Raw genomic sequence first — 24,713 nt, forward strand, 5'->3', positions numbered from 1 at the left:
ATGGACTATGACTTCAAGGTGAAGCTGACCGGGGAACGCGAGCGAGTGGAGGACCTCTTCGAGTACGAGGGCTGCAAGGTGGGCAGGGGCACCTACGGGCACGTCTACAAAGCCAAGCGGAAGGACGGGTGAGTGAGGAGCGGGGCTTCCCCGCCCCAGGCGCTCGGTAACGTGTGTGTGTGTGTGTGTCCCCACTCCGCGGTCCCTGGACTGTCCGCCCCCCCGCCCCGGGCCCGTGTCCCCCCGCGTTAATGCCGCCCTTTCTCCCGCCCTGCCTTACCGCCGCGCTCTCGGTGCGACCGCCGCTTCGGCCGGCGCCTGGTGATACCCCGCGTTCCGCCGTCGGGACCGCGGTTGGGTCCCCGCAGGTCGTCCCGTCCCCTCGGTGTGTGCTGAGCCCGGCCGGTTTCGGAGATCAAAACCCGTAGTGAAGGCACAAGCTTCGCTTACCGGTCGCTCGTGGCGGGCGAGCGAGCAGCCGCTGGCGTGTCCGGCCGGGGGGGCATCGCCTCCGCAGAACCGCGGCTGATGCGTTTCCATTTTTAAATCGCGTTATTTCGTCTGATTTATTACTTGCGGTCACCATTTTGGGTGGTCTTGGTGGCTGCTCCGGGAGCCCAAAGTCAGACGGCGCTTTCGGGGCTCCAGGAGATGCCTTAGAAGAGGTTTCTGTGCGAGCGGTGCTGGGTCCAGACCCGAGTAAACCAATGCCTGGGCTACAGGGCTTTAAAGAAAGATCTAGCAGACTGTCATCTGGGTTTCTCTCGCCCGTGACATGGCATCACTTGCCGAAGAGCAGAACAATGGGAAGTAGGGAGCAGAAGAAGCAGGAGAGCCGCGGCTTGTTCTCCTTAACCGGTCCTAAATGCTGAATTCCACCCGTACTGTCTGCTACGGGCTCGGCACAGTGGGGCTCAGTTTGCTGATGGCTGAGTAAGGTGTATTTTAAAAGTCTGGGTGTCGTTTTAATGTTTGATAAGCAACACACACGTACACACCCACCCACCAAGTTTTAGAGGTGGCTGTGTGGGCAGCTGTGGGTGCGATGCGACCCGGCTGCGTTTACATAAGCTCTCGTTCCACAGAGCGGTTGTAGCGGGACACGTTGCACCTCCTCTCGCCTGTGTCTTAATCACTCCAGTGTTAATTGCGGCACGGTTACTACAGCGTGAATTTAGCTTGCTGATCGGAGTCAGGTAGCTCCTCAAATTTCACGTCTGGATCCTTAAAAACTGTTCATAGGAGAAACTCTTATCTTGCCTGAATCCCTCCTCATTTTGGGAGTGGAAGGGGAATGAGCTGTTGTGAGTGTGATAAGCTGTTGCCTCAAGCCGCCTTACACACAAGCGCTAAGTTTGCATCAGTTCCAGCACCGATAAGGAGACCTGTAATATGACAGACAGATTGAGGGACTGAAAGATAGGGCTGCATCTCTTCACGCTCCTGCCGGGCTCCTCTTCGCTGCTGCTCAGCGTGTTGGACCGCAGCGGCGTGCAGGGAATTCATTACACGTGGTACTGCTGGAGCAGATACTCAGCCAGAGTTCTGGTGGAATCGTCACTCTGCTCCAGGGTTGTTTGGGAGAGTGTGTTTAGAATCGCTGGTGGTTGTGTCATTGGGAGGAATTTCAGAAAGACTGGAATGATGGGCTTTGAAAAAAAAGGCTGGTTGCTCAAAGGTGGCTTTACAGTCGGAGTTCCTCTTTGTTCTTGAGAGTGTGTGGTTTTAAATCCTCTCCTCTTAGTGTGTGTGGGGAATTCTGGCATTTGACTAGAGGGTACAAAACCAGGGTGAGCAATGTACATTGCCTCCTTTTTCTTTGCCTTACTGTTCATTTAACGTCTCTTTTCCCTCCCATTTCCCTTCCAGATTTCTGAAAACTCTCTTTTTAAATACACTGTGTAAATGCCTTTGGAAAAACACTAAAATACGTAAATAGAAACATCCGTAGATGCGCTTATAGCTTACAGTATACTTGTACACATGTGATCTTAAATTATATGTATGGAGTTAGGGTTGAAGTTAAAAGGCTCTGTTTACATTCCTGTATCCAAAGGAATCAATGAAATTGCAAAAGCAAATGTGTAACAACGCAGCAGCTATAGTGATGGATGGATGGGCGCTGCATCTTGCAGTGGGGAGCGTATGAAACACAGTTCAGTGTCTGGATACTGGTACCTGCAAATATTGAAAGAAATAGCCTGATAGTGTTTCAGGATTCCCCAGATGGTACCTACCGACGGGTGGCTGATCTGCTTCTGGAGTTGCTTGTAGTATTTCTACAGCTCAATCTTCCACACTGTACAAAGTTGTTTGCTGTCTTTTAGGTAATTATCGTCGTTTCCCCCTTGAAGTTTAAAACAAATTTTGTACATGATTCTAATTCTCATTTTAAATAGCACAAATCTTTCAAGTCTATGAATCTGCATCCTTATTTTTAGAATACATTGAAGAATAGGCTGCAGGACTGCAAGTATTTTTTTTTAAGACTATTGGGGCAGCTCTCTTCTTAAATGACATCTATGTATCAATGTCTAATGAATAGAAGAAGCAGAGAAAAGAACAGAACTGGAATAATTCCGTTCATGCAAATGTATGTTCAGAAGCTCTCTGTGATAAAAATCCAGTTTAAGAGTAAGCTCAAGAGAGAGCTTGTGTCTTTAACATGCTGCTAAAGACAGCGTTCACCTTTCTTTTTCTTCCCTTGATGGCTCTTCCAGCTGCCTCTGAGGTGCAGTTTGGTGATTTGGAGCTGGGTGCAGCTGCGTGTCCTAATTGTAGAGTTGTAAGGAGTTAATTGTACACCATTAAATCTACATGGAAACATTTTGGAAGACCTTCTTACTAGAATCTTGACAGAGTAAGACTCCTTCTAGTGAGTGACTAAGCTGTTGTACAGCCTGTGCTTTTGTGTAACCCAGGTGTAACCTGGGTGTTTTGCCCTGTTCCAGCCCAACACACCCGTCCAGCCCCATGCTGCCTGTTGATGCAAAGTGATGCTTGGACACATGACTGTTCCCTCTTAGTGGATCACCAGGTGTGGCTCCACGGAGGGTTTCTTATCTATTTGCTACCAAACTTGACCCAGTCAAACATCAGATCAGCTGAGGAATGATGTCAGGCATTGCAGCTGAGCCGTACCTGGTGCATTGCCTGCAGCAAAGCTGCATTCTGTTCTCAGATTTGTATTTTAATCCCTCTTATTTTCAAATTTATAGTGTGTCTTGATTGAAAAAGATCTTCCTGGCTTTTTATTGAACGGTGCTGGGGTTTTTTATTCCTTCTGTCAGTGCAGTACCTGTAGTGGGCTCTGAAGCTTAGAACAAACTATGTGGATTGATGGGGTTTATTTTTAGGCAGAAAGGTGTACGAGATGGCAGTCAACACAGTATACAGACACCAGGAAGGGAATGCAGGAGTGGCACATAGAACATCAGTCTTCAGATAAACTGTTGCTCGTCTCAAGTGGTAGCAGGATAGTTGAATTTTTTTGTGTCCAGAAAATGTAAGTTATTTCCTGCATAAAAGCTTCTTTGTGTGCAGTTTGGGTGCTCCCTCAGGAATGCTGCTCAACCCAAACATTAAACCTACCTTCTTGACTCGTGCCAGACTTGGAAAATAAACCAGCAGTTTTTAGTTTGTTGGATTAATGTGCAGATTTATATATATATATATTTTTTTTTGGTGTTTGTTTCATTATTTGAATTGACTGGCCCAGCCTCCTTCCTTCAGAGCTGCCGAGGAGCTGAGTGCCAGGTATGGGCACACAGGTAACAGGACGTGGGAGCCTGGCCCTGGAGCTGCAGGGCTGGGTTTCTGTGCTGGCAGCGTGTGCTCCTCCTGTGCTAGTGCCAAAGTGGTACCGACTTCCAGTGGGATGGATCTTGTGCTGCTTTGTTCTGTTCACTTTCCTCTCCCTTCTGCTTTTATGGAAATGGGAGAGAAGCTTACTCTGTGGAGCAAGGCTGCCTTGCTGCTGCGACACAGGCAGCCTGGGGTGTTTCCTAATGTTCTTTTCTCCTGTTTAACAGATGAGAATAAGAAACTATTGAATGTTGCTGTTAAATAGTATCTAACTTTTTAATTACAGCATATAATCAAATATCTGGAGTTACAGTAACATCCCTCGGTGCTTTATTGGAAGCTTCTTATTGGAAAGAGACTGAAGTGGTGAAATTGTGTTGGTGGGGAACCAACAGTAAGCAAGCCAGTGCTCTCCTCATCACTCTCAGAAACTGAGAGGCGTGTTGCAGGTCCCAAACACAAGTGCAGTTGGGGATTTTTTATATTTTTAAAAATTCTATCTCCACTATTGCAGTTCTGTGTTGGGAGTACTGCTGTAGATGGAGGGACAGATCCATTTGGATGTACTGACATGCTGTAATTGAATGGTGGAAGAAGTCCAGCACACAAATGTATTTTCATCATCCCAAACAATCAAATCTATATCCACTTTTTAAAATTGAGGGCTTCTGTGATTTGTATAAGAAACAGAATGGCAGAAAACCAGTAGATGTCTGGTAAACTGCTCCTGCTGCTTCATCTCCAGTATGATAGGTGACAGTTTCTACTTACTGGCAAAATGATGTTGCAAGAATGATGGTGATTCTCTCAAACTTCTGTGAAAAGACAAGCTGAAGAGATGGAAAGTATTTCCCTTCAGGAAAAAAAGAGAAGGCAAAATGGGTTTAAGGTAGATAAAATAAGGAATAGCTTGGGTGGTGTAAAAGATGTCCGTGCTGCTCTTGCTTCTTCATATTTGAAGAGAGGGGTGTGGAATTTTTTTAAAATAATATTTAAATGGAACGTAGATAAACTGCAGAACCTGTTGTCAAAGGAATGAGAGAAGTGGAGCTCCATGTCTGTTCTGTAAGTTACTGATAAGAGTCACTTCTGACTCACCTCAGTAACAAATCGAATGCTCTCAGGCTCTAGAAGTTGAGCTGCTCAGTTAAGAGATCAGACCAAGCTCTGTAGTGTATGTAGAAGACCCCACCTCTGTTTACTTTAGGAATTTGGGTTTCTGTTTTTTATTTAAACACTGCATAAGGTTCCTAAGGGTGACACCAGAGCAGTTCCAGTTTTTTCTGTGTCTGTGGGTACATATCAATTGGATTACTTCAGATCATAGATTGCTTATTTGATCAATGTTTATATCAAACTGATTTTCAGTGAGAGGTGCATTGAGTTTAGCTCTATCTGTGGGACTCCCAATGAGTCCAGTGAGAAATTTTACTTGACAAGGAAGGAAACAAAGATCTGCACTTAAAATGTCTCGATTCATTCTGTACCAAGCCTTTGCAGGAAGTTGTTGAGCTTGGTGTGAGCAGAGAGTGGGTGCTCACAGCCCCAAAGGCCAAATGTATCCTGGGCTGCATCAAAAGGAGCGTGGCCAGCAGGTCAAGGGAGGTGATTTTCCCCCTCTGCTCCCCTTTAATGACCCCCCACCTGGAGTACTGCATCCAGTGCTGGGCACCCCAACATAAGAAGGGCATGTAGTGATAGGAGGGGCAATGGTTTTAAATTGGAAGGGGATAGATTTAGGCTGGATATTAGGAAGAAATTCTACACGAGGAGGGTAGTAAGGCCCTGGCACAGATTGCCCAGGGAAGCTGTGGCTGCCCTCTCCCTGGAGATGTTCAAGGCCAGGCTGGATGGGGGCAGCCTGGACTAGTGAGAGGTGTTCCTGCCCGAGGCAGGGGGGTTGGAACTTGATGATCTTTAAGGTCCTTTCCAACCCAAACCATTCCATGAGTCTAAGTTCGTGCTGTTAGTTTTCACTGTAAACTCCCAAACACGTCTCATCATCTCTCACTTTAATAGGCATGGTGGGGTCTTTCAGTTGAATGTTGGCCTGTGCTGAGTTTAACCATTTCTCACTGCAGCAGATGGAGCAGGTTACAGGCGGTTGGTGAGAGCTGCAGAGCGGGTACACAAGCCTTTGGCTTCTGGCTCCCGTGAACAATAGCCTGGAATTCCTAAATGCCACAGGCTTTATTTGTGTCTGTAATATGTGGTATTACCTTGTTAAAATATATGCCCCGAGTCTCTTTTGGATCCATTACTGTAATAGTTAGAAAGTTCCTAATTAAACTGTGTCTACATAATGAGGCATGCATGAGGTATTGCGTGAAGCCTCGTGCTCTTTAATTTTTCAGGTAAACCACTCCTATAATTGTTCTTCCCATCTGCTTCCTCCTCAAGCGTTCAGGTGGCTCCAAGCCTTAGAGGTTTTTAAAGTCATGGTGTTGAGAGCCCTTCTGTGGCCCTTGGATTTTATTTGGTGTGATCTTGTCCCAGATAGGTTGATTTATATTGGCTGTAGCCTCCAGCCAAGGTGGAGCTGGCATAGCCTGGAGTTAGTGTTTCACTCTGCACCCAAAGCCTTTGAGAAGTGTGAAGATGAGTGTGTGAGAACAGTATTGCAACACACCAGAGATCTGTATCTGCTTTTATTTTGGATTTGTAAATTGGAATAATACCAGCAAATAATGTGAGCTTGTACTGCCCTGCTTGATTTCTCATGAGGGAATAGTTTTTGAGTGGTGATTGTGGAGATGTTGCATGTCATCAGAGGCTGCTGCTTTCTGCCAAATGATAGGGGGGAGGTGTTTGCTCTGGCTCTTGGATATTCTTTGGTGGTTCTGCTTTAAAGTCTTTTAGAAGTTTGTTGTGGTTTTGTTATTTGGGTTTTTTTTAAACGAAGACCCCAAACCAAAACCCATCACAAAACAGGGGACGTGTCCTTTATTAGCATTGGGCTCTAAAGGGCTGTATAATTTGCTGACTGCTGTAGCAGAAACTGTGGAAAAAAATCTCTTGTTTCTAAAGACCAGATTCTTTTACTGATACTGAAATTTGGACAGTAGAGTGGAAACATAATGAAGGTATGGTTGGCTTGGATGTGTGTTTGAAGTTGTAGTCCAACCCTGTGCAACAGCAGCCTGAAGGAGCGATGGGAGCAGATCGATCAAGCTGAATAGCTGATTAATAACGAGATGCTTCCATCTTCCCCCAGAATCATTTTCCACAGGTAGTGGGCAGTGAAGCTGGTGAAGGGTCTGGAGCACAAGTCTTAGGAGGAGCAGCAAAGAACAACTAGGTTGTTTAGGCTGGAGGAGACTGAGGAGAGACCTTCTCCCTTTTTGCAACACCCTGAAAGGAGGTTGTAGGCGGGTGGGGGTTGGTCTTTTAGCCAAAGTAGAAGTGATAGGGCAAGAGGAAATGGCCACAAGGTGTGTCAGGGGAGATTTAGATTGGAAATTGGACCTGAAAGGGTTGTCAATCACTGGAACAGGCTCTCCAGGGTAGTGGTTGAGTCACCATCCCTGGAGGTATTTAGATGTGTAAATATGGTGCTGAAGGACCTGGTTTAGTGGTGGCCTTGGCAGTGCAGTGTTAATGGTTATGCTTGATAATACTGAGGCCTTTCCCAACCGAAATGAGTCTGTGAGGAGCAGGACATCCGTTGCAAATGTCTGGGTAGCAGCATCTTCTAAACAAAATGCTACTTTTACTTTTTTTCTATTGATTTCCCGCCCTCCCCGCCCCCTCCCCCCACCAGCTTTCTCGGGAAGAAGATTCTTTCTCCTGTGGATCCTTATCATTGTGGGGTTGTGATTATGTGGGATGGAGTCTGGGCAGGCAGCTGTAGTCAGATGAACCTAGCTGGGAGACAAGCTGCTGGTGTGGACTGTGTCTTCCCACCTCTACTGTGGCTGATGCCATGACGTGCAGCTCCAGTTCCATAAGGCTGCAGTCTCCTTTCATGTTTTATTTGGATTTAAAGATGAATTTGATTTAGTGAGATCTGGAAAGCAGGATCATGAGTAGTGGTTCTCAAGACTGGCAACCAGTATCTTTTTATTTTTTAGAAAAAAAATGCTGGAGTGCTGGGCTAGAGCCCAGAAGGAGATATCTTATGCCATTCATGGGATCTCCTTTGTTCCATGCTGGCAAAACGAGTGCAGCCTTCAGTCTTTACCATTTGCCTGGCATGTGGCTGTCTCTTAGAGTAAAATGTTTGCATTCTCTATATTTTTGCCATACGGTCTGTCTTTCAGGCTTGGCTCAGGTTCTTAATTCTGCAGGATAATCCTTTGGTCTTGAAGTGTGATGTTAATCTGAATTTTCCTAAAGAGCCTGTAGGATGAGTGACAGGAGGGTGACTTGAGCTGCTTCTTACAGCTGCCTATGAAGCAGTTGTAGTTATTTTTTGCAGTGGTACTCGTATAAAATATGCTGATTTGGGGGGGGGGAAGGGGTTAGGGAGGAGGGACATAAGTAACTGGATGATCTGGTAGTGTGTTCTGTTTGGAAAGTGAAAAAACTGATTAATATTTTTAAACAAAAGTTGCATTGGTAACAGGCAGAGAATTGAAGTTTCACAAATAGTCCTTTTCCCTCTCAAGTCCTACATAAGAACCCCCCTTATTTCCAGTGTCAAGTCTAACGCCATCCTAGGTTTTGCACACATGAAAACAGTATGTGCCTGAACATGAAAAGGGTAGAACTGAAATGGTTTGACTGTGGAATGTCAAGAGTGAAAGCAAACTGTAGGAGAGTTGGTACTTGTTAGTTTTTTGTGGGGATGTTTTGTTTTTTTGAGTGATGGTGTCACCCATTCAAGGGTGAGTGTGGTGAGGCTCTAACACCTTTCTGCTTCTGCAGGACTTGGCTGGCCTTTGCAGATTGGAAAAGGATAACTTGTGGTGGCTGAATATTCAGCCTGTGTGGTGATTTTAACCAGTGGTGTTTGCTGTCTCTGCATGTGGTGACTGTTCAGTAGAAAATACAGCTTCCAAATACCTGCAACATCATCAGAAATGTCTCACCCATAAGGAGGAAAAAAAAGTGTTACTTGTATAGCTACACATACTGATACCCTCTGGGTTTGTGAAACTGAAAACAAAGAATTCCGTGGCTGTCCAGAGTCCTTGAGTAGAGAGATGGGAGGTACTTGGAGCCTTTGAGGTACAGGGACATTGAAGATGGACTTGCAGCGTTGCTGTCTTGGTCACACAGGTTGCACTAGTTCTGGTTGCAGCTTTTTGTAGCTCTCCCAGTAGTTGTGTGAGCTGTGGCATTTATAAAACCTGATTCATTTTTTCACCTCCCCAAGGTTCTTTGCTTTCTTATGGAATTCCCCACTGTCTAAATGCAAAGATCTGATCAGGTCAAATGGTTTGAGGTAAAAAACACGCATTCTGGGCCTGTGTTGGGGGAAGAGGAGCTGTATCTGTAATACCACAAAAGGGACCGTGCTAAAGGGATGTCAAATAGTTCTTGTAAAAATTCTCATTTTGAAACAGAGTAGGCTGATGAAGACTGTGTTTAGTCAAGGTGTAATTTGCTGTCGTCTTTTATGCTCATTTAAAGCATTAGCAAAGTAAACCAGCAGTTTTGTAATGCTACAAGAAGAATCAGAACTATGGATTCTGACGTTTATCTAAGTTTGAGTAAGGTAAGGAAGCTGAGGCAGGAGCATCAAGATGCTTGATTCCGCTGCTAATAGAAGGCTGCTGTTCTTTCTGGCATCCTACTGTAAAGCAGCCCTGAGAGCAGAGACACCCATCTTGCATGAATGGGTGGGAAGGAAGTTTCAGTTTCAGGCTTCCTCCTGCCCATGCTGTAACTCTCAGGCTCCTCTCCCCCACCGCCCCCCATCTTTTCTTTGCGAGCGTGGCAAGTAATGCCCTGTGTTACTGCTACGTGCAGGCTGATAACCATTCAGGAGGGTTTTGTGTTCTGGCTGGCTAGCCTGCTGTTCTCTCTTGTCTCCTCCGAGGCTCAACAAATGGTTTCTGAGACCTTGTCAAGCCCCCATAATAGCACGTTTGGGATTACAGCAGAGCTTTGTTCATAGTTACAATTTTTTGTTAGGTACAAGGCCGCTCGTGAACTGGTTGCTGACTTTTGTGTGTTGCAGGCTTCCCATCTGAGAAATAACTATTTGAATAAATGTATTGAACTTTTTTGTAGAAGCATACAAAGTCCTTAGCAGCTTATGTAGGAAAGGTACAGGATAGACATTTTAATACTCTGGGATTTTAAACAGAGAATGCCCTATTGCCTGCTGATGTTGCCCTATTGCCTATGTTTTCTGCATCTTAGTAGAGGACTGACTTTTAAGCATGTGAAGATCAGGATACTGAGGAGTCCTTTAAAATTTTTTGGCAATACTTGAGCAAAAAGATACTGCTGCTGAGGCAAAAGTTGCTGTTCAACTGCGTCTTGACTACCTTGAGTGTGAAGTGGTAGCATGGCCAAACATATTGTGCAGTCAGATCCAAATTTGCAGGGAAATAACTGTAAGCCAGGAATAAAGCTGCAGATAGTTCCTTTAAAGGACAAAATGTTCAAGAAAACATAGTGATTTTTCTCAACTACAGATGATAGCCTAAACATCCAAAATTAAAATTAGGCTTGAAAAAATGCACGTTGTGCGAAGGGGGAAGAACACAAGTAAAGGTCACTGAAACAATCTGCCTGTTTTTCTGGGAAAGCTCCATGCTGTGTGCTTGTAACACCTTGCCTACAAGATGTTGACATTTGAATAAAGGACACTTGAGAGTTGCACAAAAAAACTAAGACTCAATTCATTACTGTCTGTGTGAATAATACATGCGGCTGAGAACTCGGAATACAAAAGGATCCCAATCAAGCAGCCAACGCCAGATTCCACCTTGTGTTTCTGGCCAGGGTTTGTTTTCTGGGGGAGGCACAGCTTTACCCTGTGAGGGGGAGCCCCAGCTACAGGTGTGCTTTCAATTAGTTTTCTTTCAGACACCGGATAATTGCACAAAGCAGCCTTGGAAAGTCAGGTTTCATCAAGTCCCTTGTTCTCAGGCAGCTCCTGTGCGAGGAAGGGAGCGTAAGAAAAGCAACTGGAGCAAAGCTCGACCTGGGTGGACTTCAGGACAACGAGGCAGCAAACTTGTCCCTGAGTGTAATTTGAATCTTTTCTGACTTTCTGTACTTGAAGTGCTTGGCATTCAGATTCTTTTCTTTTCGGGTGAATGTCAATCCTGTTTAAGCAGGGCTGAACAAAACAACCCCTCACAAGTAAATGTGCTAACAGTGCCATTCACTGTTAGTGTTAGTTCAGTTGTGTGCAAGCTCAACTGGAAGCTTATATGACTCTGCCAGATGAGTGTCAGATACTGAAAGACTCAAAAAGGGAGTAGCTGTTGCAGGACTGAAAGCTCTATGGGTAGAATTCCATGGGGGAAAACAGCATTAGGGCTGCACTTCCATCTGCCTGACTAGTTTGCTTATTCAGTGTGAGATCAGAGAGTCTAGAGAGCAGAAAATGCAGCACTGAATGGCTTGTTAGCTGCCTTTTGGTTGGGGGGATGCTCTGTCAGGGATGCAGAGACAAAACTGGGACAGCAAGTAGCTACTCACTGAAAGAGCTAGTCAAGGCACTCACCATGGGAGAGTTGACTTGGGACTTGGCTTACGGTAAGATGAAAGGGGAGATTCAGATTTACTACTGAGGGCTGTCTGTGATGATTGATCATGGTTTGTTCTTTGCTCCTGGAGGGATGCTGGATCTATACAAGGGTAAGAAATCTGCTCAACGTACTGCTCAACTTCAGTTAAATAAAGCAGGGTAGGGGGAAGGAGGTGGTGATGGGAAGGGGGTGGTGATGGGAGGAGTTGGCTTCTTAAAGCTAAAAGGGAGCCAAGAAGTGAAATGTTGCAGGTGGCTTGGGAGCCACTTTTGAAGCTTTGCTGGGCTCTCAGTGAGTGTGTATCACTCAAGACACACTGTAAAACCATCAATTAAAAAAATCTGTTATGGTGAAATAGTTAAATGAAGGAGCCCTTTGGGAGGACGTGTTCTTTGAAAAATTAAGTCTGATGAATATAGAAATAGAAGGTAAGTGATGGTAGGTCAAGTGTATAACTGTAGGGGGGGACTTCCCCTATAAGCCCTCTAAAATACATACACAAGCCCCCTTGTGCCTTGAGAAAGGCATGAAAATAACATTCCCTTTTCACAAAATCACAGAATCACAAGGTTGGAAAAGACCTTTGAAGATCATCAAGTCCAACCATTCCCATCCTATGCTAAACCAGATCCCTTTTTTTGAACACATCCAGGGAAGGTGACTAAACCCCCTCCCTGGGCAGCCTGTTCCAGGCCCTGACAACTCTTTCAGTAAAACTTTTGTTTCTAATGTCCAGTCTAAACCTGCCCTGGCACAGCTTCATGCCAGTTCACCTTGTCCTATCTCCTGTCTTCCTCTTTTCAGATGCATCAGTAGCACAATGCTACCTGTAGGACCAGGGCACCACTGACCTATAAGAGGGGTGTTTAGAGGAGGTGAAATGGCAGCAAGAGCAAAGCTTGGATTTTGCTGATGCATTATGAAAGAACATGATCTGCCTCAAACTGCAGTGTTTGGGCATGGGGCTCTTGGACAAATTGACATGAAGGGCAGTCAGTTGGTAAGTCTCCTTCACACCTCTGAAAGAGTTAGGAGTGAAATAGGCAAATTACTTGCCAGAAAGTATCACCCAATGCTTTGAGCTCTCCCAGCCATAGAAGATGAAAGGGAGCAGTTAGTGAGATCGGTTTTTAAAAGGGCTTTTTGGGAAGAGTGGAAACTGGTTTGTTGAACCAAGAGCAGAGGTAGCAGACACATGAAAGGTACCCAGGTGAAGAGACAACAGGCTTTTAAAACACAATCTACACCTCTGAATATTATGGAACTCCTCTGACCTGAGTCAGCACACAGGTTAAGGCAATGGTAGTTCATGTAATCATTCTAGATTTCCAAAAGGTTCTGTGAAATCCCCTACCAAAGACTTCAGCTGAATGTAGAGATTGCCTTTCTCTGGACAGAGGTGTGAATGAATGGTGAGAGGTCATTAGTGGAATCTGTGCTGCTCAGAAGTTCTGTTTGGAAGTCTCTGGAAACTGCTAAGGGACTTGATGGGGGTAGTGAAGGTAAGGGGCTGATTGTGAAGGCTTGGCCTTCAATATCACAGAATCCTTCTCCAATAATATATCATCCTCATTGGTGTGATGCGTGGGGTAAAACAATCCTTTCTTTACCCTCACAACAGTAGCCTCTGAAGTTGTTATTTAAAAGGGAGATTTTGGGGTTTATAATGATGGTTTTGTGAAAGCACCAGCTCAGTGAGAGTAATTGCTAAAAGGCAGAGAGGATCACAGGGCTTGCTACCAATGGAGTGGAGCACAAAACACAGTGTCATTGTTGCTGTAAATCCTATTTTCAGTATTGTAGGCGCTTCTAATCCCTTCATCCCAGACAGGGTAGAACAGAGCTAAGACAGGCCATCAGGGATACTGAGAAATGTGGAGCGGAGTCAGTGTGAAAATGTCAGTCGTGCCCATGGACAAGGACTCTTCTGCCTCTGAGGGTGAGGGACGGGAAGAGAGTCTCTAAAATCCTGAGTGCAATTGAGAAGATAGGAAACAGTTGTTCAACTACTGGGTAAATATATGAAAGAGGAATCTGTTAAATAAGAAAAGATGATCTGTGAGCCTGTAGCTCCTGCAGTGGTTTGTCTGCGACTGTTAGCGCGAATTTGGTGGCTTAAAAAGCCATCATAAAAGTTTTTTTTAAAGCAGCAAATGTACTGTTTCATTCATGTACACCAAATAATTTCACAGATTTGATTACTGAAGAACAAATCACCAAAACTACCCTATGAAATTACAGTTTCCTGAAGTTCAGACCAATGCTTTAGTTGGCTTTTGAGAACAGGTGCTTTGAAATTTGCTGTCTTTATGCAACTTCCAGTTTCTAAAGTGGTGTGAATAATGAGGTTGATTTAAGAGCAGTTTAAAAGAAGAAAGCCACAATATTTTTTTCCTTCATAGAGAATTGGCATCAGCACCTCATGTATTGCTTTATATAAAGCACTGGTAAGACTGCCATGTGCTTTAATAAAGCAGCACAGAGCTTTGAGTCTGGAGTGAAGAATTGCTGCTCATCAGTGTAGAATTTCTTGAACTGCTCCTGTTGGTATCTACTCTTCTCATAGGAATGATATTCATAATTGTACGGTTTTAAAATGTCACTTTTAGGCTGGCTGTCAAATGACCATTTTGAGGGAAAAGAGAGGGGAAGGTGTTTAACAGAATCCCAGGGTTTCTTGCGTCTGTGGAAGTCTTATGCTGGAGTTAATTGCAGGGCTAGGTGGGTGCCTGGGGGTTGATTTACTTTAATTTTAATATTTATTTTTATTTAATAATAGCAAACCACACTCCCTGTGGTTGGCTATATACCTCCATAAAATAGGGAGTTAAGTGAGAGGCATCTTGGTTTTTCTCCTTCATCTCTGTCTCTCCTCTACCCATCCCCTCTGCAGACTGACAGAATCTGTTAACCCAGGAGGAAAAAAAAATGCATAACTCGTTGCTGGATGCAGGAGATGAATCGTGTTACGGAGTAGTGTGGCACAGGGAACCTTCCCCTTACACCAGCTCTGATCTGACTCTGAGCAGGAGGCAGAGATGTCAGGAAAAGGCTTTTCTTTTATAGCAGCAAATTTCTTAGATCAGACCAACCACAAGTACAGTGTATCGCTGAATTTACTTGCTTACTTTGAACTTCTTGCCAAACTACATGTTGTGGTGAAAGGTGTTAATTTAAAACAAATAAATCAAAGAATAAAAGGAATAAAGTGAATCAGTAATTGCCATTCACCACTTAGTATCAGCTGTCTCAGAAGCCCTAGTGTTTATTGGTTTGCTGTTGATGGTTTTTCTCCAGCTGTGGGAAATGACCTTTTCTTTACCACCAAAAAGGTCTGATTACTGAAGGATTTGTTTTGAAGTGGAAAATATTCTCAGCATAAGCCTTGCTATCTGCTAAGAATAATGATGCTCTTCTGGCACAGCAATCTTCCTATGTCCTCTAAGTATTTTGGTGATGGAAACAGACTGAATGCCTGAGTTAGACCGTTAATAAATTCAGTTTTATTAGAGCATCTTCCCCTGCAATAATTTCTTTGTGTTAGTATTTGGGTTATATGACTTTTTATTTTCACATGATATCTTGTAAATTTAGATCCAAGACCCATTAAAGGTGCTTCAGTCACAGCCTTTCCTTGTACTCTTCCATCCTTTTGTAAAGGTTTGGGGTTTTGTGCATGTGTAGTCGTCTTAAAGTACACAGTATGTAAAAATTACATACTAAAGTGTTAGCAAGACTTAGTCAATCTAGAGCATTACTTTTTCTTGTGGGACAAAATGTATGTTTCTGAGGAGGGGGGCTAAAAGCAAAAGAAAGGAGCACAAATTGGCTGGTTTTTCCTGCCTCAGAATATGCTTTTACCTGTTTGCCTTTTTGTGCATCACACGTGTGTCTTTAAAAGCCTGTCCTGCTTTTGCTGAGATACTTTTCATCCTGCCAGTTATTTTGCTTCCTAGCAGCTGGTGCAGTGCTGTGGTTTGGATTTCAGATGAGAACAGTGTTGATAACACATTGATGGTTTAGTTGTTGCCAAGCAGCCAAGGACTTTTCAGCTTCTCACACTGAGAAGGCTGGGGGTGCAGGAGAAGCGGGGAGGGGACACAGCCAGGACAGCTGACCCAGACTGGCCACAGGGATATTCCCTGTGATCTCATGCTCTGTGTATAACTGGGGGGTGGGCTGGGAAGTGGTGCAGCTCAGGAACTACCTGTGTATTGGTTCTTGATGGTAATTGTGCTGTGCATCACTTGGTGGTATTATTATTATTATTATTATTATTATTATTATTATTATTATTATTATTATTATTATTATTATTATTATTATTATTATTATTACTTTTCTGTCCTAGTTTTACCTTTTTCTTTTCAGTTTTTTCCCCCCCCATCCCACTACAGGAGGGGGAGTGAAGGAGGGGCTATGTGGTTGTTTTAGCTGCTCACTGGGTTAAACCACAACAAAGGGGAAAAACCCTAACCATGCAAATTTGTTACATTAGAGAGAAGTCTCCTTTTTTTTTCCCTCTTCTGCTGGGTTGTTTAGTATTCACATTTCGATTTGATTTTTCTATTAGTCTTTCTCCAAGTTAAATTTTAATTCAGCTGGAAATTATTGGACAAACTTGAAGCTAATCCCTGCCTAGCATTAAGATAGTATTATGGTTTTGTTACGTCTCTGGAAGAAAAAGATGAATAGGAGAGAGTAGCAGGGTAAATAAATATGAAGTTTCTGTCAGCTTCTTTGAATTCTACAGTGTATTTAATGATGGGATTATGCAAACTCTTCCTACGGCTCACCAAAGCTTGCTGTGATCATGCAGCACATGCACTGAAACTTGGATCGATGTAGTTGTCATTGACGGCGTGGCTTTATAAAATTAAGGGCTGTATTGAGGAATAGGAGTGGTTGCTCTGGATCATGTGAAAGGTCCGTCCAGCTCTTTTTGACAGTTAACTCAAGCAGATCTTTAGCAACTAGAGTATGACAGGCAAGCAGGTAGTGGTGCTTTCTTGCTAACCTGTTTCTGCTTCATCTGGTATCCAGAATTACTGTCGTGCAGTGAAATTAAAATTGAGGGTCCTGCATTTTTGTGGTGGTGTAGTTGTTCTTGCACTCCTTAGAATCAAAGGAAAAGGAATCTTAGGATTTGATGCTTTTTTTTCCCCCTCTCACACAAATTTTGTTCTATTTTAGTCTGTCATGTTATCTCTGAAACCAGGCAAGATGTAGCTGGTCCCCCTGATTATACACCAATACAATTTGAGAGTCCCTGAACATCAGTAACACCTACAAAAATGAGGCTGTGCCCATGGAAATTGTACCCGTTGGTGAAGGTGGTGGATTCTTATGGATTGCACCGGTACCATGCGGGGCTAGGCCAGGGCAGCTGGTGGTGCTGGGTGCGAGGCACTGCTTATAGTGGCAAGCAAAACCATGTAAGAAGTCCTGCTACTTTATGAACTGTATTTATCCTTATCTGCAGATTGACTAGTGTCAACTCATCTTTCTTCTCTTCACCTGCTCCTGGAAAGTCGTGAACTTAGTCTCCTCACCTGGTCCTGAAGAGGGGAACAGGCGTGAACTACTCTTGCAGGCCGAAATCCTCAGCAGAGTAGCTTGGACTCTCAGCTTTTCTGGCTGGGTTGCATTAGTGTGATCCTTTCTCATTTATTTATGCATAAGAGGCTTTCATCATAGAATCTGGGGGTTTATCTGACTTTTTTTTTTTTGGCAGATTTCTTCTGTGAAAGGAACAAGCTAGAATCTGTGATGGGATAAACTTTAAGCTGGTTGTAAATACATTTAAATACTCTGGGTTCAAATAAAGCTGAACTTTTAAAAATAGCCATGCTTTGCTTGTGTACCAGACAGTGTATAACAGAGAAGATAATTTTAACCTATTTTCTGTAGGTTTAATGCATGTTACAGGGCTACCCCGTTTCCCAGAATGTTTAAAATTCAGTCAAATGAAGTAGCAATAATTTGAGCTAAAGTTCATCTTCTGGTGTTGCTTCATCCAATTTCTTGTAGCTAATGTAACTGGAATCATACAATGGCATTGGTTGGAAGGGACCCCAAGGAACATAGAGTTCCAACCCCCTGCCACAGGTAGGGCCACCAACCTCCAGGCCTAGAGCTACACAAGGTTGCCCAGGGCCCCATCCAACCCGGCCTTGGACACCTCCAGGGTTGGGGTGTTTGCTCTCAAAACAAACAAAAAACCAGCCCTCCCATGACAAGTAGTCCTTGGAAAAATAAGTATTTTTAGAATAATCTAATCTCATTTTGGAAATGATTTACTGCTGCTCTATGCATTTATATCTGAAGTTAAACGACCCTCAGACAGCTGTAACTGAATGACACAATTCTAGTTCATATTCCCATATTTTGAAAAAGTCTACTGTTTCAGTGGTGATGAGCTCTCCTAGTGAATAGAATTATTTCTGCAGTGGCTGTAGTGCTTAGCTGCAGGTTTCTGGCCAACGTGGGTGTACTGTCTCAGGCTGATGTGGAAACAAAGTATTAGGAGGTGGAACTTCATCCAAACGTGAACAGAAACTGCTGTGCCTCTGTGTCTGAGCCTCCAGTGCTCATCTGAGCAGTCAGCAGGGTGCTCCAACACACTCATGTGGCAAAAAGAGTAACAAACAAACAATGGGAATTACTTTTCCACTCTCTGAATAAACTCATCTCTGTCTGGGCTCTAGGCAAAGGAATGGGAGCATGTGTGGGGATGAAGATGGGGTTCTTTCAGCAGGAAACCATTGACTTAAAGCCAACTGCTGTGGTAAACTTTGCAGTTAGTTTTTTGTTCTTTTTATCCACGTAATTGTATGATGTTTAAATGTATGAAACCCAGCAGGGTTTGTAAAAATGGAGCTAGCAAAAGATGAAGTGGTTTTCATTGCATCGCTGTTAGCTCTTTTCATTTCTGAGAATGATTTTTAAGATTTTGCTCTTTTCTTTTAGGTTTACCTGGAGGTCCAAGATCAGTGATCAGACTTACTGTGTGTGCTTATTAGTTTGGCAAAAATTTTGACCTAAAATGTGCTTTCTGGGAAGTCAGGTGCTTGTAATGCAATTTCTCAGCCTTTGTACCATGTTGTTAGTACCATTTTTTTTTCCCTATACTATTTATCTTCTGCTGATCCACATCATCTTTGCCATTTGGTTGTTATCCTTTATCCTCACAGAGCTGTTACATCTTACTCTGTGCAGGTAAACCTGTCCAGCTTTGTATGTGTAAACGTGTGCAGTGATAGCCTCTGGGTTTGGTAGGTTTAAATGCTTTACAAGGTGAACCTTTTTTGAGTCTCGGCCAGTTGGACTGTCACTGTGTGCCTGAGTAAACTTAATGCTATGGTGCATTCTTCACTTCTGGAGGAAGTGTTTCTTGGATGTGGTTCTTGAGGTTTAATGCTGGTAGGCAGCTCAGCCCCACACCGCTGCTCACTCACTGCAGCGGGGTTGGGGAGAGAATTGGAAGGGTGAAAGTGCAATAACTCCTGGGTTGACACTTTAATAGGTAGAGCACGAGCCACACATACAGGTGAAGCAGAATAAAGGGTTTGTTCACTGCTTCCCATCAGCAGGCAGATGTTCATTTCCAGGAAAACAGGGCTCCATCTCACATCATGGTTATTGGGAAGACAAAGCTATAACTCCCAATGCCTAAGCTTCCTCCTCCTCCTACCTGCAGCTTTTATTGCTGAGCATAGTGTCATATGGTATGGAATATCCTTTGGGTCATTTGGGGTCAGCTGTCCCAACTGTTATCCCTCACAACATCTTCTTCACACCAGCATAGTCACTGGTGGGGTGGCATGAGAAGCAGAAACTCAGCAGTAACTAAAATGCGGGTGTTACCAGTGTTATTTTGGTTGCAAATCCAGAATATCATCCCACAGGAGCTGCCATGAAAAAAATTAACTCCACCCCAGCCAAAACCAGCACAGTGCTGTATTGACTCCACTTCTAGAATACAGTGATCTTGTCAGGGTGCAGCAGTCTTTGGGGACAAAGTCAGCTTTAGGGTTGAAGGAGTTTTATTACATCTCCATGTTTCTCTGTAAGGTCAAAGCATATGGGTAAGTTTGTGGATTCTGTGTGGAAGCTGATGAAATCTAGTAGGTAGAAGGAATTTGTGCTTGATTTGGGTGGCATCCATAGAAATGATCTTCAGGCTATATTAAGATTTGGAGGTTTGCTTACCACTGAACTTGTATTATGAGTGACAAGTATTCTAAAGGTTTATTCTTGTTCACAAAAAAAATAACCTTTGGGTTTATTTTTTAGGATATTTACAAGTAGCAGCTTCTGTGCATTGCTTCAGTTTTACACCAAGCCATTGAATGACTTCTTAAAGAGAAAATTACATTTGCAGATGATACTGGAACAAACTCTGTTCTAATAAGAGATGAAACTCAAAGTGGCCTTCTCGTGCAAATCTGAATTATATTGAAAAGGTGAAAAGTTTTAAATGTCTCTGTAGTAAATGGTCCTCAGAATCGTGTGTGTGTTTGTGTGCAGAGTAGCTTGGTGTCTGTTCTAGCTAGGTTTTAGAAAAGTTGTCAGACTTGGAAAACAGTGTTAGGAATCAGCTGCCTGTCTTGCGAATGCATAATAAATGCACTGCACAGCTGTGAAACTACTTAGAGTTTCAGGTGAATCCTCAATAAAATAGTAATCTACCTCACAGACCCACACAGAATACTGCAGGTTGGAAGGGAAGCACCCAACTCAACCTCCACTCAGAGCAGGACCAACTTTGAAATCAGCTCAGGCTGTTTAGGTTCTTATTCAGCTGAGTTTTAAATCACTCCGAGCATGGAGAATTCTAGCTAAACTCTTCCCATGTTTTTTTCTTCATGCTAATTGGAATTTCTCTTTCTGACACTTGACTGCTGCATCTCACCTGTTTGCTGGACACATTCAGGAAGACTCTGACTCCTTCCCTGTATGCTGTCCTGCCTCATGAACTCACAGAAGGCTGCAGTAGGGTCCCTCCTGAGCTGAACAAGCTCTGGCGTGCTTGGTGTCTCCTTACCTGTCATGTTCTTCAGACTCCATGTGGTACTCTGTTGGACTTGTTAAGCATCTTTGGTGTCTGTCTTGTACTGGAAAGCCTAAAACTGAACATGAAGCTTCCAGTTGTAGTTTCACAAGTGTTGAACATAGAGGAATTATCACTTCCTTCTACCTACTGAGTACACTTTTGCTAGTACAGGATTTTGTTGGCTGCCTATGCTTCAAGGGGTGTTGCTGTGTCATGTTCTTGCTCTGTAAAGCTGCTTCTGACCCACTTGGCAGCAAGTCCAGTTCTGTGTGCTTATTCCAAACTAGAGACAGGTCTTTGCACTTGTCTTTGGGCTTTCTGAGGTTCTTATCTGCCCATTTTTCCTGTCAGTTGAGGTCTATCCAAACAGTGTCTCAGTTCCTTGATGCATCAACCCCTGCCCCCAGTTTAGAGTCATCTGTGGATTTGCTGAGAACACCTTCCATCTCATCGTCCATGATGATTAATAAAAATGTTGTATCTGCCCCCAAGGGATGCACTAGTAACTGGCAGCCTGTGGGACTTGTACCACTGATTACAACCATTTAAATCTGTCAGTCCAGCCAATTTTTTATGTTTTGTAGTTCAGCTGTCCAAGCTCACTGTTGAATTTGACTGAGTATTCTATGCAATCAGGTCGCAAGCTTTGCTAAAGTCAAGGTTACACCCAGTGCTTTTCCACTGTCCACTTGTATAGGATAGTCAGGTTGATAAGGCACAACTCATCCTTGGAAAATCCTTGCCAGCTGTTCCCAGTCATTTCTTTTCCTTCGTGGGCCTGAAAATAGCTTCCCATGGGGGTTTGCTGCATAACCTTTTCAAGGACTGAGGTTAAGCTGACTGGCCTATGATATCATTGAACCTTTTTGCCCTTCTCAAAGAAGATCCTGATATTTGCCCTTTCCTAATCGTCAGGAGCCTGCCATGATCACCGTGACCTTTCGCAGATGATAGATTTGCTTTGCGATGACATTTGCCAGCTCCGTTAAGCACCCTTGAACACAGCCTGCTTGGTCACATGGGCTTCTCTGTGGGTTTGTTGAAGTCACCCCCAGAGGTTTTTCTCTCTTTCCTTTAACCAGGACTGTGCCAGTAGCCTTGGGAACGCAGTAGTTGTGTGAGTGGGCTGAGACTGAGAAAACCGATTCCAAGAAGGCACGAAGAACCTCAAACCCTTTTGTGTCCTTTGTCACTTGGTTCTCCACCGCACCCATTTTCTGGGTTGGTGGGTAATAACCCAGCTAATAGGTGCAAAATCCAAAAGTAAATAGAACTCCTGGTATGATGCTATGGGCGTGGTGATAGAATTGCCTCTCTTGCATCTTACATTCTTCCAAGTCGTCATTTGGATGGGTATCAGTCTGACCTCATCTTGCTCCACTTTCTAGAAAATGATGTATTGTTTTGGTGTGTATTTCAGTGTTTGCTGTGCATACAGCATTGGTTTTATACATTTGTACCAAATGCCATTCGGCTTCAAACATTGCATTTGTGTATTTGTATGCTTACAAAGAACTTAATTACTATTTCTTTCTATAGACTTCACTGGATGTCATGTGTCACTAGGGTCAATTTTAATTTATTTTAAAAATTTATTTAAATACAAAGCAAGAAACCCCCACAGTTTTGACCTGGGGAGGAGGCAGAGGAATCACAGAATTTTGGGAGTTGGAAGGGACCTCAAGAGATCATTGGGTCCCACCCCCCTGCCAAAGCAGGTTCCTTAGGACAGATAACACAGGTAGGCAACCAGATGAATCTTGAATATCTCCAGAGAAGGAGACTCCACACACCCCCTGGGCAGCCTGTTTCAGGGCTCTGTCGCCCTCACTGTGAAAAAGTTTTTCCACATATTCATGCAGAACTTCCTGTGCTCCAACTTGAGGCCATTGCCCCTTGTCCTGTCTCCACAGACAACTGAGAAGAGGCTGGCTGTTTCCTCCTATGTCCCACACTTGGGATATTTATAAACATTAATCAGATCCCCTCTCAGTCCTCTTTTCTCAAGGCCAAAGAGCCCCAGTTCCTTCAGTGTTTCCTCATGAGGATGATGCCTCAAGGTGAAAATTCCAAGGCTCCTAAATGTTATAATTTGCCGAGATAGGTGTTTTCTTTTCATATTCTAGCTGTATGTTTTGTTATCTCAAATCTGGAGTAGGTCTGTGTATTTGTTATTTAAATTCAGTAGAACACACAGGGGAGGAGACGCAAAGAGAACGAGCTGGAATGCTAGTTCAATTCCATGTTATCTTTCTCTTCCATTGTAGTTCAGATCTTTGCATTGAATGATACTTCTAAGTAAACTATAATAAAACCTCTGATTCATCCATGTCCTTGCTTGATGTTCTGGTAGGTAATAAAGACTTGGTATTTTTTGCCTTACCTGGCTCTGCAGCACGTACGAGAGCTTCTGTCCATATTTTGCCATTGTTAATGTTAATCAACAGCATTAATAAGATGTGCTTGAAATCAATAAGATGTGCTACTGTTTGTACAGATCCGGGCTTCATGTAGGTGAGTTCTTCAAAGCTGTGATGTTCCACAGCGTACATTCATTTTCAGCTGCTGAAAACACAGTGACCTCTTTAATGTTACTACTGCTGAGGGTGAATCACTCCAGCAATAGCACGACAGTTGTACGGGTGCAGGGTGTGTTACTCTTACTACTGTTGGTGTTAAGGGAATTTTCAGGGGTAGAATGAAAAGAAAAACCTATGTGTTTTATTGGTAGGCTTATCTTTTAATTATCAGTATTTTTGTGTTCTTTAGGGAATGAGAACAAGAAGCAATTAGAGTTCTGTAGAAGGAATGCTGCATTTACAGTTGCCCGTGGTGGTTGTGAGACTGGAGGCTGCTGGCCTCAGGTGTTGAACCACAGTCAAGTTTTACACTTGCTTGTTTATAAAGACAAAGCTATTCCTGAATTCTCTGAGCAGTCAGTTTTGAATGTGAGACTTGTAGCTGTGATGTAATGTTAAAATTACGACCACTGTTTTTAAGGCTTTGGTACTTTATTCTGCTGGTTTTATTCCTCAGTTGAATTTTAAACTCTTCTGGTGTTCTGAGTAAAGAACACATTATAATGTTTAGCTAGTACATTTCAACAAAGCGTGTATGTCAGATGAGTAACAAGAGAACTGATTTTTCTTTTTCTAAACTGCCTTTTATGTAATAAGCCTCCTTTTTATCCCTGTGTAGGATATTTTCTCCCACTTGCTGAACGTATTTATGCTTAAAGTATCCTTCTAAATAAAGGGTAGAAATGCCAGGCAGTTTAATACTAAAAAGCTTTGCAGTGTGCTCATATCCAGCAGGCATCTGTTCCTACTCTGATTTGTTTTTTCTCAGATCAGCTAAATGCTGCTGCATTTCTAAATTCAATAGAACTTTAAAATATATATATATATATATTTGGAAACAATAATACTAGCTTAATTCTTTTAAAGATGGCGTTTTCAGATGTAGTTCATTCAGGTTGTAAGAACAAAAAGTTATGCTCTTTTATGGTGGTATTTCAGGTGTATTTGTTCTTGTCGTTAAAGTCTGATGGAAGTGATGTTCAGCAACCCGTTTTTTCAAGTTGAAAATGTTAATGTTGTCCCTCTGAGGAAACAACATCTTTACACAAGGTTACGCAGTTTGCACGTGGCCGCAGTAAGCGCTGCTATTTCCAGCAGCTGAGGACAAAGCAAGTTGTTTTCTCACAGCTCTCACAACTGCTGGTTCCTACTGGAGAGTGCCACTGTGGTGGAGATGCTGGCATACTTAAGTGCAGGAAAATAGGAATATATTAGTACGAAAATGAGTTTGCAGAGGGTGAACTGTTGGAGCTACTTAATGTCCTGTTCCCAGGTGTCAGAGAAAGTGGATGGGTTTTCCCAACAGGCCTTCTTTGTTAGAAGGGTAAATTCAGAATCATAGAATCATGAATTGTAGAATCACAGAATGGTTGGGGCTGGAAGGGACCTCAAAGATCATCAAGTTTCAATGCTTTCACAATGGGACACCTCTTACTAGACCAGGCTACTCAAGGCCCCATCCAGCCTGGCCTTGAACACCTCCAGGGAGGGGGCAGCCACCACCTCCCCAGGCAACCTGTACCAGGGCATCACCATCCTCCCAGTGAAGAATTTCTTGCTATTTCCAATCTAAATCTAGCCCCTTCCAATTTAAAACCATTCCCCCTTGTCCTATCACCACAT

At 43.4% G+C, this 24,713-nt stretch overlaps 1 protein-coding gene across 2 annotated transcripts in view; it reads left to right on the forward strand.

Annotated features, from left to right (window-relative positions):
• CDK8 (cyclin dependent kinase 8) overlaps positions 1-24,713 on the forward strand; it is a gene marked incomplete at its 5' end in the record, with an annotated part of 83,629 nt that continues 58,916 nt past the window's right edge. For both annotated transcript variants that reach the window (XM_084279302.1, XM_084279303.1), the window contains one exon: positions 1-128. In XM_084279302.1, the coding sequence (XP_084135428.1) occupies positions 1-128 (128 nt within the window). The remainder of the gene's footprint in view (positions 129-24,713) is intronic.

Source organism: Gallinula chloropus (assembly GCF_964237585.1).
Source record: "Gallinula chloropus genome assembly, chromosome: 1".
Classification (NCBI taxonomy): domain Eukaryota; kingdom Metazoa; phylum Chordata; class Aves; order Gruiformes; family Rallidae; genus Gallinula; species Gallinula chloropus.